The 13,867-nt window shown below is 37.0% G+C and overlaps 1 protein-coding gene across 1 annotated transcript; it reads left to right on the forward strand.

Annotated features, from left to right (window-relative positions):
• Nucleotides 1-2,514: 2,514 nt before the first annotated feature.
• On the forward strand, nucleotides 2,515-10,165 carry LOC122031189 (potassium transporter 25-like). Its single transcript, XM_042590331.1, has 9 exons — nucleotides 2,515-3,178; nucleotides 3,454-3,979; nucleotides 4,064-4,117; nucleotides 5,908-6,168; nucleotides 6,246-6,298; nucleotides 7,176-7,299; nucleotides 7,396-7,650; nucleotides 8,772-9,178; nucleotides 9,251-10,165. The coding sequence occupies exons 1-9, from the start codon at nucleotides 3,140-3,142 to the stop codon at nucleotides 9,881-9,883; spliced, it is 2,352 nt and encodes a 783-aa protein (XP_042446265.1). The 5' UTR covers nucleotides 2,515-3,139; the 3' UTR covers nucleotides 9,884-10,165.
• The last annotated feature ends 3,702 nt before the right edge of the window (nucleotides 10,166-13,867 follow it).

Below are 13,867 nucleotides of genomic sequence, written 5' to 3' on the forward strand. Positions count from 1 at the left end.
TCCATGCTGGATCCTCGAGTGCTCCGGCGAACCTGCAACAAAACCGAGCCGGGGGGGGTGTCCCGGCGACGGCCCTCCGACGCTCAAGTTAGGCGAAAGAATAAGAAAGTGGCTTCGAAAAATGTAGACTTGTGTACCTCCGGTGAAGAAGTTGAGGCCTTATATAGATCTCTCGAAGGAGCCTGGGCACACCAATCGCAGCAATCACATGCTCTCGACCATGCCTAGGTGTGTGCCTGTCAGACGGGCATCCATAAGACCATACTGCTACTGTATCAACCTCTCCGTGACGTGATGGTGGGGCCTTTAATTGTGCCATCTTGCGTACAGTCTAATCATCATGCCTTTGCTGGCATACCATATCCCGAGCCGAGCGAATAGGCCACTCGGCTAACCACTGTTCCCTTGCCACGATTCCGGCTGAGCGAACACCTCCGCTCGGCCACTCTGTCCTCGGCCGAGCGGACACCTCCGCTCGGCCACTCGGCTCCGGTTCTCCTGCTTTGGCGTCGGAAACCCAAACCTTTGGCTGGGTAATTTCTGGTTCCGCTCAGACGGGACCCCATCTGTGGGTCCCCCATTCTTACCGCCGGATCACCTAGCATCCTTTAGTTGTGTGTCCTATTTAGAGAAAAAATTCCTATAAATTTATTATAGCTAGGGATCAAACTTCATCATAATTAGGGATCAAACCACAGAATCATCACCTTGGGGCTCTTATAATGATAATATTGATCATAATGATGATTGAAATTCAATTCTAAATTTGAAGTTGAACAAAGAGAATTTTAAAATTGACTAAACGATATTAATGCCACAAAGAAGTTAAGTTAATATTAAAATTTTATTTTTTTAAAACTTATATCAAAACTTTTATTTTTTTAAAAAATAAGAAATTATAAAATTTTTAAAAATGTTTAGATAAGTTATAAATTTTTTAAAGTATAAAAATAAAAAAAAAAATCTCACATAATATAAATTTAGCTCTTAAAATATAAAGATTTTAAAAAATATAACCATTAAAAATATAATAGGTCAAAATTAACCATAGAACACTTTATGTTAAAACTATTATATAATTATTTTTAAATTATTTAATTATTTTTAAAAAAATATGAATTGATTCGATTGTTATATATATATATATATATATATATATATATATATATATATGATAGTTCAAAATTTAACTCAAAATAATCACATAATAATTTGTTAATATTGTTATGTGATTATTTTTAAATTGTTTGATCTCTTAAAAAAACAGACGAGTAGAATCCAATGTAATGTCACAATATACCTATATTAGCTAAAATATTATAGAATGTTATTATTTTTTATTTATTTGATCAATTTAAACATAAACATTGAGAAGCGTACAAAACTCAAGAAGAAAATGATCATGAAATTATTCTATGACTATTTTTTTAATTGGTTGACTATTTTAAAAATATAGATAAACTCCAATAAGTCCCTATAAGGCTTCTATTTATTTAACCTTTAAGTTGGAATAAAATTTGAAGGATAAATTTGATAGAATAAACCGAATCTAGCATCTTTTAAAGATAAATAAAAAAATACCTTTTGTGCAAAAATTAATTTGTTTTTTGTTTACCTTAAAAACAAATTTCAAAAAAAATGGTAGGTTTTGGTTGGTAGCTAATTGATGGGTTTGGATTGTTCCACGTGGCTTCCTATTGTTACATGTGTGTGGATGCCATCTAGCCAACTTTAATGATCTTTATCCACACATTCAAACTTCAGTCCTTTTCACTTACATCTAATTTCATTTTAGTCCCTTTCACTTTGACTACCGATATCTATATATAAAAAACAGGATTATTTCACCATCAAACTTGAGCACATTTCAATCGAGCTGATAACTAACTTAGATGGCAAAGTTGTTTTATTAGAAAAAGATTGATTTTAAGGGATTCATTTTTTGAGGATTAAATATCCTTTCATCTACAAGGTTATTTGGTGCATAATTTATCTTTCTTTATCTTTTATGGGGCATGAGAAATATTTAAGAGGAACACAATCACTTTTTACTTCATGGAACACATTTCAGGTCCTTTCACTTGCATCTAATTTCACTTTGATGTCTTTCAACAAAAAAAAAACAGGATCATTTCATTATCACTAGAGCACGAGTTAAACAAGTTAGCTTGAAAAGGATTTGATATCTTGCTTGTTTCTATAAAATTGCTACGACCATAGTGTAATGACAAAGGCATTCAACAAACTGTCAAACCCTCGTCCACGTTTGAGATTAGTTGAGCCCCAGGCACAATCTTATTAAAAATTGTATATCCATTTAGAATTAATAATAACAACAGTTTTGTTGAAACAAGCAAAACCTCATTGTCCTATTGCAAGTTAACTTGTCCTACTGGAGAAAAAACGAAGACGAAGAAGCATGCGAACTGTGCTGTTCCATGGATTTAGTCATTTAGAATCCAACAACCATCTAAATAGATAAAGAATTAACTTTCCACGTCGAGCACTGAGCACTATCGTCTTCTCATCTGGAGCACTCGTGTCCTTTGCTTTCCGCACCCATCAAGAACTGACACATAGAGCATACGCTTTGTGGTTCGCAAATCATGAGCTTAATAGTTTATTCTTCGCACAACCACAGCACGGCTTTTTGATACGCTGATTGTTGATTAAAGGAACACCAACCTATCTAATTTTTAATCCCTGCCAAAAATCTGGAAGAAAGTTGGAATTTTTATTCGTATTCATCTCTGCAGGCTTCCTCTTTCTTTTTTCTTGCAGCTCGGTAGGTCACCAACGTACTATCCGTCTCTATATCTGTTGGCTTTGTGTCCGGAGACTAGCAGAAGCCATTTTTGTCGTGGCACGCCAAAAAAGTTTGATTCTTTGTCGCCGGACGCGTAGTGGCGAAGCACAAGAGAGACAGCGTACAGAAACATCGAGAGAATAACTGCTACTTTCGGTTGTTCTTTGGAGTTGTAAGTGTCTTGGACATGGTGTATGTTTGATTCCGCTTCCAGTTTCCGCCGCCGCCACCGCCGCCGCCGAGAATCTTGGTTTTCGGCTCCTCCTTTGTTGCCCCATGTCAAATTACCCTGCCTAGAGGAGTGTGTGATTCTGAGTTCAACGGCGCAGCGCTATGGATTTGGAAGCCCGACCCGTCAGCAACCCTGCCAAGGTGAGTGGTGCGATTGACTGCTGGGTAGTAAAGTTTGGACCTTGATCCCGTTTCTGAGGGGTCTTGGCTTAGAGGAGTTAGGTTTTGCAGTTTCCTTTTTGAGGTTGATTGAGCGTGGAGGCTCGGGTTCTTCAACTAGAAAATGTCAAGGGTTCTTCGATTTATTTTGATTCTGCTTTCAATTTGCTCCATTTCATCTCCAAGCTAAGATCTTGCAAATTTTTCATCATGGTTGTTGCTCAAAGAGGGAACTTTACTTGTTATTTGAATTGCAGAGACAAACGTGGAGTTCAGTACTAATGCTTGCTTACCAGAGCCTTGGTGTGGTCTATGGTGATCTTAGCACTTCACCTCTGTATGTATACAGAAACACTTTTGCCGATGATATCCAGCACTCCGATAGCAATGATGAAATATATGGTGTGCTATCTTTTGTTTTTTGGACCCTCACCCTTATCCCTCTTCTCAAGTATGTCCTCATTGTCCTCCGAGCTGATGACAATGGCGAGGGTGGCACGTTCGCCCTCTACTCGCTTCTCGTTCGCCATGGTCGCATTGGATTCATACCGAACGGGCAGGTTGCTGATGAGGAGCTGATGGCCTGTAAAGAGAAGGATGAACCCTTCCACCTACTTAATGATGCTGTTCCCATTTCGCCATGTGACGGTGATACATATAGTTCATCATTGATGAAGAGGCTGTTGGCGAAGCACAAAAACTCACAGCGTGTTTTACTATTACTTTCTTTGCTCGGGACATGCATGGTCATTGGCGATGGTGTCCTCACCCCGGCAATCTCTAGTAATGCTTTGTTTCTATGATTTATTGTTGCCTCTTTGGATACTTAACTGATGAGTTATTCTCTGAATTTGTTATTTGGTGCAGTCTTTTCGGCGATCTCAGGGCTTGAGTTTTCAATGTCAAGGGAGCATCACAAATGTAAGGAAATTCTCTAAATGCAAACTAATGGATATGCATCATATGCTCAAGAACTATTGTTTAGAATTGTTGGTAACACAGTGGTCGTTATAAAGATCTGGTGACGTTATATTTTTCTAATATACTGATTTTCGTTTGGTTTCTTAGTTTTAATGATTCTGTTTTATTATCTTGGTTGCTTCTATCCTTACGTCTCGTCACTATGAGGATTTATATTAATTTTTCCATCCCATTACAAATGGTTGCAAAATGTACCATATAACTCAATATTTGTGTCATTGCTGCATGTGACACTATTGTATTAAGAAGGGGAGCCTTAGCGCAATGATAAAGTTGTTGCCATATGACCTTGTGGTCATGGATTCGAATAACAAAACAACCTCTTGTAATGTAGGTAAGGCTCCATACAATATACCTAATGTGGTCAGACCCCTCCCTAGGACACCACATTGGCAGGAGTTTCACGCATCGGACTGCCCTTTAATGGATTTTTTCATATGCCATGTCATTCTTATTACCCTCCATCTTCCTTATGACTTGTAGATGAAAATGCATTTGTCTACTCTAATTCTGTTTCTTCATTTATGTATTTATTTGTTTTAATTTGCATTTGCCTTTTTTTCCTCAATGAATCTGAGTTTGAATGTTTTATCCCATTTCTACGAACTGGTTTATACAGGATAATAGAGTATCTCTTATTTTGTGTGAAATATTCAGATGCAGGGATTTGGAGAACAAGTTTCATTTCATGGTTGGTACACGTACTTTGTTTGTTTTAACAAATCCATCACAAACTTTCAAATTTATCAAAACTGTTATAAACTATCGAAAATTGTAACATACTATCGTTATGATAGTCAAGATAGTAATCTAGATCTGATATTGTATGATCCAAAATGACTTAAACAATCTAAATCCCAAATAGGATTTAAATCATGTTATGATTTTATGAACCTACAATGCAATCCTTGTTCCTTTGTATGAACTCGATGATCCAATAAGTTTGATTAAATAGAATATATTTATTTATAATGACAAATAAAGTTCTAAAATATTTTAATTAAATTGCAAGTTCTTACAGTTGTATGCTCTGATCCTAGATTCGAACCTATGAACCTATCTGTGTTCTTAGGTAGGATCTTGATCCAGATTACCTTGTCCATCATTAGGTTCCTTTCCATAATGCTATTGTTAAGTTAGTGATAAGTCGGCATGCAATTGCAAAATCATCTACTATATCTGCATCAACCTCCATGCAATTAAAAATAATAATTTACACCCCCACGGGTGTGGTGCATATAAGACACTCAAAGGAACAACTAAGAGAATTAGGGTTTAAATCTCAATAGGAAAGTCTATTTTGGAGGTTGCCTTTTGAGTGTGTACCGGATTTACACGGTAGGCGAACTAGGGGGAATGCCGCCTACCTAATATAAAAAAAAAATCAATTTACAACCAAAACATACCCTCCCTTCCCTTAACTTGTCATCCAATTTCCTCATAGCATCCCCCTCTCTCGTCACAATAGGGTTCCATCATGCTCCCCTACCACGTGCAATTATAAGGATCTAGTTACTCGGAGAGTTCTTGAATGGAAGTTTCACTACGTGTGCAAATTTGTTTCAACTTGAAAACTATTGGCAATTATGCCATTTTTTTATTATTGCTTGTCATGCCTTTATAATTTTGTCTTGTTGCTTATGACATTTTGTATTAATGTACTTCTTATATTTATTATCGGCTTGGTGGCTTTTATGAAAATTACTTCCCTTCATGATTCATTGTTACAGATGTTGAGCTTCCTTTTGCATGTTTCATTCTGTTATGCTTATTCACACTGCAACGTGTTGGCACTCGCCGATTGGGTTTCCTGTTCGCACCGATTGTCATAATTTGGCTTTTATGCATCAGTCTCATTGGTGCCTATAATATTGTTCATTGGAATCCTCATATATATCGAGCCCTCTCTCCATACTATATGTTCAAGTTCTTGAAAAAGACTGGAAGAGGAGGTTGGATGTCATTAGGTGGTGTTCTCTTATGTATAACAGGTTCGTAGAAGGTATCTATCATCCGCATATCGATTTCTTTACTCGGAACCCTTTTAGTATAAGAATTGTTTTTACAGGTTCGGAAGCAATGTACGCTGATCTGGGGCATTTTTCGCAGTCATCTGTAAAGGTAAGATGATAGTCATATTTAATATGAATGTATTTAGTTATTCTTTGATGGTGTATGTTTCTATTTGCCGGATGTATCTTTTCTCTTTATTGTTTTAGTTGGACTAAGTTCTTGTCAAAGAGTGTTGACATTAGTTCTCACATTTGCAACTATTCGTATGTTTTGTGCCAAGGTTTTGGAACATCGTCCCAAAGTTGATAAGGGTTTTGTTTCTTTGTGCCAAGCTTTCTCCTAATATCAGTATGTATCTATCTACTATACTCAGAAAAACTATTGATTATCCAGAAGGGTGGAAGGTGGTAGGCAATTAAACCAAATGGACTGAACTACGAGCTATATACCCATAGACGACCTCAAATGGACTTTTACCCTTTAAACAATTCACATAATTATTATAAGCAAACACGGTACCCTATACTCTAACAAACTCATAGATAAATCTAAGCAACATAAAATTTAAATATAATAATTTTAAACCCTAACTATGTTAGTGTATTTTGTCCAATATGGCATATTCTGAAATACCTTGTAGGTTTGCTTGATCAAAGAAATTTTTTTCGTTCTTCAAACAAGCAATGTGAAGGAGGATCATTAAAGGGAAGTTAACCGGTGAACAAATGAAGATTAATAAGGATCATTGACTTGAAAAACTTTTGTAGACACTTCGATACTGTTTAGCCGTCTATGTACATTGTACTTTGTTTGGCTCTAACATTCTGAGTTGACATTGGAAGCCCATATTTATCACATTGATGTCGATATATTACACTCATTTATACTTGAGATTATGGAAGAGTCGAATATATGCTTTGTAGTTGGCTCGCAGTTCAATCTCTAGAGAACTGATTGTCTCCATGTGAACTGAATTTATCTACAGATTGCTTTTGCATTTGTGGTGTATCCATCTTTGCTCCTAGCATACATGGGACAAGCTGCCTTTTTAACTCAGCATCATGTTATTGAAAATCACCATCGGATTGGATTCTACGTGTCTGTACCAGGTATCAATGATTCTCCATATCGTGTTTTACCGATAATTCTTGATCTTTAATTATGAGAATTTTCAAAGTATTTACATATAGAAATTCTCTTGTTAGAGAGACTGAGATGGCCTGTTCTAGTAATCGCAATTCTTGCTGCCGTGGTGGGAAGCCAGTCCGTTATCACTGGTACTTTCTCTATTATCAAGCAGTGTTCTGCCTTGAGTTGTTTTCCGAGGGTGAAGATAGTCCATACGTCATCCAAAATAGATGGACAAATATACATTCCTGAGATCAATTGGATTTTGATGTTATTGTGCTTGGCGGTGACTATCGGTTTCAGAGACACCAAGCATTTGGGAAATGCTCAAGGTACAATGCTCTAAAAATATGACCTCGCAATTATGTTTTGTAGACTTTCCATTCAGTTTATCATTTTCCTCATATCCTTTATGTTCGACTTGGCTTTACTTATACCTCATTGTTTTGCCTCATCCCAATCGATTCTATACCTCATGGCTAACAGAAGCGACAATAGTAGAAAGCCTCAAACAAAACCAAGCTAAAAGAGTCATTTTGGTAACAAAAGGTTTAATTGTTTGAATCTACTTCTCTAAGTTTAGTACCAAAAATAGATATCAGGATCCAATCTTTAAGCGATTTAAGCAAAGGAGAGTTGTTTATGGTTGGTGTTAGGCATCGGTTTCTTCCATCTCAAGTACAACTGACCATGTGCAATCTAACAACATCCTTAATCTCTACCTATGGATCCTTATATTGATAGGGGAGAGATTGTTATGAATATTTTTCTGAAATATATAGAAACATTGAAATAATAAGGGTAGTACAATGGACAAAGCTCCCACTAGTGCGATGTCCTGGTGAAAAGTAGGATCATATTGGGTCTATTGTATGCAACCTTACCTTACATTTTACAACAGGCTATTTCCATGACTCAAACTAGTATATGCCTAATGGAACTCGATACCAGAATACTTGATGAAGAGCTGACCTTTAGATAAACTAACTAGGGGCTTCATCTTTAATGCTTTACCATTGCCTTAGAATCCTAAAAGCTTCTCTAGCAACCTGAAAGATATCGATCTTTAACTTTAGTCATGAGTAATCGATAGCAGAGTGATTGAATGGTTGGGCATGTCGATCATGTGAAGTATGAATACTCATTACTATTCTAACATTTTGGAGATGCATCAAGTAGGCATCCCTCCGATGTTACCCAACTATCGGCTGATTTGCGTATATGGATGGTGATATAAATGCAACTGATACCAATGAAATTGTAATGAATTCCATTTTATCATTTTTTTTTTTTGTAAAAGTGTGAAATAATTTCAGATATCTTTGTTGAATCAATTCAGATAACTTTGTTTAACCTTTGTTAATGAACCGATGATTCTGTACATTTTGTCATGGACTTTCTCCATTATTAACTTGTCTATAACATGACATCTTTAACCATTGCATTGCAACAGGTTTAGCAGTCATTATCGTTATGCTGGTCACTACCTGCCTCATGTCACTAGTGATCGTCGTATGCTGGCATAAGAACATTTTCTTTGCAATATGCTTTCTCATTTTCTTCGGAACAATAGAAGTGATATTCTTCTCAGCCTCCCTAATCAAGTTTCTCGAGGGAGCATGGTTCCCTATTGCTCTCGCCTCCTTTCTCATGATGGTTATGTACATATGGCACTATGGCACGGTCAAAAAGTACGAGTTTGATGTTCAAAACAAGGTTCCCATCAATTGGCTGCTTAGCCTCGGCCCCTCTCTTGGCTTCGTTCGTGTGCGAGGAATTGGTTTGATTCACACTGAACTTGCATCGGGAATTCCTGCCATTTTCACACACTTTGTCACCAACTTACCGGCATTTCACCAGGTATGCCTCACAAACTTTTTTTTAACGCACTGAATTCTAGTAGGAAAATGAATTTGATTTCGACTCGCACAGGTTCTTGTCTTCCTATGCATCAAGTCGATCCCAATCCCACATGTCCGGCCGGAGGAAAGATTCCTTGTCGGTCGAGTTGGTCCTAAAGAATTCAGAAGTTACCGAGTCATAGTCAGGTATGGGTACCACGACGTACACAAAGATGACTTGGAGTTTGAGAAGGACCTAGTTTCCAGCATTGCGGAGTTCATAAGATCTGCCGGGCATGAGCGTAATAGTCTCGCGGAGGGAACCGACAATGGCGATGAAAAAATGACAGTAGTAAGTACAGGTTTCAGGTTCAGTGAGGAGAAAATAGAATCTGAGGTAGCACCGGGCCTTTCAGGATCCAACGAGATGCATTCTTCAGCAATTCCACGGAAGAAACGAGTGCGGTTCGTGTTGCCAAAGAGCGCAATGATTGAAAAGGGAGCCGAAGAAGAGCTGCAAGATCTGATGAATGCAAGAGAAGCAGGAATGGCCTTCATACTTGGGCACTCACACATGAGGGCCAAGAGCGGATCGAGTTTGATAAAACGTCTTTCGATCAACTTCGGATACGAGCTCCTGAGGAGGAACTGCAGGGGGCCGATGTACGCCATCAGCATTCCACATGCTTCGACTCTCGAGGTTGGGATGGCTTATAATGTTTGAGAGTTAGCATTCGACTTGTACAACTTTGCACATACCATGTTCATCTTCAAATCACAACAGCCAAAGGCTCAAAGATCATAAAAGGCGAAAACAGATTTTGCAAGGATCATTTGATTAGTCCCATGTTAGTTGAGCTTTGCCTTGTAACACTTTGTATATAAGAACATGACTTTTATGAGCTTCTTTCATATTTAAGTTGATATGTAGATGTTTTTGCCTTGTTAGTCAATATATGTTTGTCTACTGTACTACTCAATCGGATAAATTTTACTTTACCAATCACTGAGTTTGTTGTACATAAAAGAGATATAACAGAATTATTCAAATTGACCGGATCAAATTATCAAATCAAATCATATTAGTATTTGGATTATTCTGATAATTTTGTTATAATTATTCTTAGAATAATTCTGTTATTTATTAATTAGTTATTTGACCAAGTACTTTTGAACATTATATATTGTATTGTCCTTAGGACAAATATCAATGAACAATAGATTTTATTATTCTCATCTTATTCCTTCCTCTCTCTCTATTCTTCTTCTTACATGGTATCAGAGTCATCTATCTTTTTTATCTTCCCTCAATTTCTTGAGGCGGAGATCGTATAAACGGCGAATTTTTAAATTTTTCCCTCAAGCCTTTTATTTTCTCCTACGTGTTTTAATTTTCTTATTCTTCTCTATTTTTCAGAACAAACGAAAAATACTTATTTTCTTCCGCTGCCAACCCCTTTGCTTCTCTTTCCTCTTCCTTAATCTCTATTTTTTTTTCCACTACCATCGGACAAGTTATTTTTTACTTTAGATGTCAAATACTCGACGACATCAAAGAGGACAAAAGTAAAGTCCAGACCGATGTCAAATTTGTCACATCGTTGGTCATACTGGAAATATATGTCCTAAAAGACTTGATTGGTCTAGGGTAAAATGTCAAATTTGTCTTGGAATTGGACATTTTGGTATTCAATGTCCTAGTCTATTTGATTCAAATTTCATTGTGGTCCTATAGCCTCAAGACAACCATCTATTTCACAAGTATATCCTAAAGTTCTTTCGTCTATGCCTACTTGTGGTAAAAACCCAGCGTTCTCATCTACTGATTGGTATATTGACACTGGAGCAACTCATCATGTCACATCATATTATAATATCCTTACAAACGTAATGTCATATTATGGCTCAGATACGGTGCAAGTAGGCGATGGTTCAGGTTTGCAAATTGCTAATCTTGGAAACACATATGTTCATTTATCTAATCGAACTTTTCACATGCGCAATGTCTTTCATGTTCCATCTATCACTAAAAATTTACTTTCTACACGCCAGTTTTGTCTTGATAACAATGTCATTTTTGAATTTCATCATAATCATTATCTTATAAAGGATAGAGGAACAAATGCTATTGTGTTTTATGGGAGAATCAAAAATGGCCTCTATTGTCTTCAGAGTTCTTCAATCAAAGCTTTTGTTGGTGAACGCACAAATAAACCAGCTTGGCATGCTCGACTTGGTCATCCTTCCCTTCGTATTGTTCAGTCAATCATCAATAGGTATGGTTTACCTACTTCTATTACCTCTTCTCCATCTTATTCATGTAGGGCCTGCATGGAATCTAAAAGTCATAAGCTACCTTTCTCTTTATCTGATCATGTTTCTAATTTTCCACTTGAAATAATCCATTCTGATGTTTGGGGCCCTGCACCTATTTTGTCTAATCAAGGTTTCCAATATTATATTACATTCATTGATCATTTTAGTAAATATACTTAGCTTTATCCTATGAGAAGGAAATCTGATTTATTTGATATATTTTGTAATTTTCAAATTCAAGTTGAACGTTCTTTTAATCGTAAAATACTCTCTTTTCATTCTGATTGGGGAGGCGAATATCAAGCTCTCCATCGTCATTTTGTCTCTTGTGGAATTGTTCATCGAGTTTTTTGTCCTCACACTCCAGAACAAAATGGCTCTGCTGAGAGAAAATATAGACATATAATTGAAACTGCCTTAGCTCTTCTTCATCATGCATCAGTTCCGCACAAATTTTGGGATGAAGCTGTTAGCACTGCAGTATATCTCATAAATCGACTTCCTACACCATTGCTCAATCATAAATGTCCTTTTGAAAAACTTTATAATCAAACCCCTGATTACACTTTCCTTCGAATTTTTGGTTGCGCATGTTATCCATGGTTACGCCCCTATTCTAAACACAAACTTGACTCTCGTTCACTACAATGTGTTTTTCTTGGTTATAGCAATTTGCACCATAGTTATCGTTGCTTGCATATACCAACAGGACGAATTTATATTTCACGACATGTTACTTTTGATGAGTCTTTATTCACTTTTTCGGTAGCTTCTTCAATCTCTCCTCTAGATACAAGTGGCACATTCTTAATGCCACCTAATATTATCAGAAGTGATGGAATTCTAGGTCCTGCTCCGGAGCTCTCTAATAACTCTCCCATACCATCAGAATCACCTCCGGTTGCTGCTCCAATCTTAGAAGTCTCGCCGATCGAAGATAATATGCTCTCTGGTTCCTCGGATAATGCAAGTCCGTCATCTACATCACCATGTCAGCCTACTTCCTCGTCGTCATCAACAAGTGGTTCAGATGATAATGCTCCTCGTCGCATGCTTCCCATTAGTGATATTTATGAGCGTTGCCCACCAAATGCAACTCGATATCCCCTTCCACGAGCTCTAGTGGTTTCTTCCAAATCTATTGAACCAACCTGTTTTACACAAGCAAACAAGGATCCAAACTGGCGTAATGCAATGGCTACAGAATTTGATGCACTTCTTCGCAATGGAACATGGACTCTAGTTCCGCGCACTCCCTCAATGAATGTTGTGGGCTCTAAATGGGTATTCCGTCTTAAGCATCGAGCTGATGGTTCTCTTGAAAGATACAAAGCTCGACTTGTAGCTAAAGGATTTAGTCAACAGCCAGGTATTGACTTTAATGACACTTTCAGCCCAGTCATCAAAATTACATCTGTCAGACTATTATTATCAATAGCTGTTAGTTCTAATTGGCTTGTACGACAATTGGATATTTCAAATGCATTTCTCCATGGTCATCTTGAGGAAACTATATTTATGGAGCAACCACTTGGTTTCATTCATCCACAATTTCCATCTCATGTTTGCCAACTCAAGAAATCCTTATATGGTCTTCGATAAGCTCCTCGTGCATGGTTTCATCGACTATCTAAATGGTTACAAGCTCAAGGATTTTCTGGATCAAAGACTGACTCGTCTCTATTTCACAAATATAATGATGAAAATATGATATTTTTTCTTATTTATGTGGATGACATTTTGATAACCGGCAATGATCACAAGGGTATCACAACTTTATTAAGTCTTCTCAATCAAGAATTTCCTACTAGAGATTTGGGTATTGCTCGTTTTTTTCTTGGTATTGAGCTTATTCCACATGAGGATGACTATCTTCTCTCTCAGAGCAAATACATTATTGGACTTCTTCAAAAAGCCAAAATGGATGGAGCACGTCCGGTCTCTACGCCAATTGCTATAAACAACTCTCCAACTGTTGGTTGCTACTCGGAAAGCCTAGAGGTTCCACTGTACAAAAATTTTGTACAAAGATCTGAACCTTTTCCTAGCTACCATGTGTTCTTTTAAATTAAATTTTGGATCGCCTGCGGAACTTAACACGTTTGATCCAAAATTTAATCTATTTATTCTTTTAAGTTTTGACTTGGATCTCCTGCGGAACTTAACACATTCGACCCAAATCACCTTAAGTTATTAATTCCATTAAATATTAATTTCCATAATTGGTTCCCAGTACTGACGTGGCGAGGTACATGACCTTCTTGGATATGGGAGCAACCACCACCGACTAGACAAAACCTTTTATAGAAATCTAATATTTAATTTCCTAAAATAACTTTAGGTTAATCGAAAAGAACAATCAAATCACAAGGAAAAATAAAACAAAAGAACA

Source organism: Zingiber officinale, chromosome 11A (genome assembly GCF_018446385.1).
Source record: "Zingiber officinale cultivar Zhangliang chromosome 11A, Zo_v1.1, whole genome shotgun sequence".
NCBI lineage: Eukaryota > Viridiplantae > Streptophyta > Magnoliopsida > Zingiberales > Zingiberaceae > Zingiber > Zingiber officinale.

Bases quoted from the DNA above. Each gene is read 5' to 3' on its own strand.
- LOC122031189 (XM_042590331.1), top strand. From the start codon at position 3,140: ATGGATTTGGAAGCCCGACCCGTCAGCAACCCTGCCAAG. The intron at 3,179-3,453 runs GTGAGTGGTGCG...TTTGAATTGCAG, and splicing joins CCGTCAGCAACCCTGCCAAG to AGACAAACGTGGAGTTCAGT. The intron at 3,980-4,063 runs GTAATGCTTTGT...TATTTGGTGCAG, and splicing joins CCTCACCCCGGCAATCTCTA to TCTTTTCGGCGATCTCAGGG.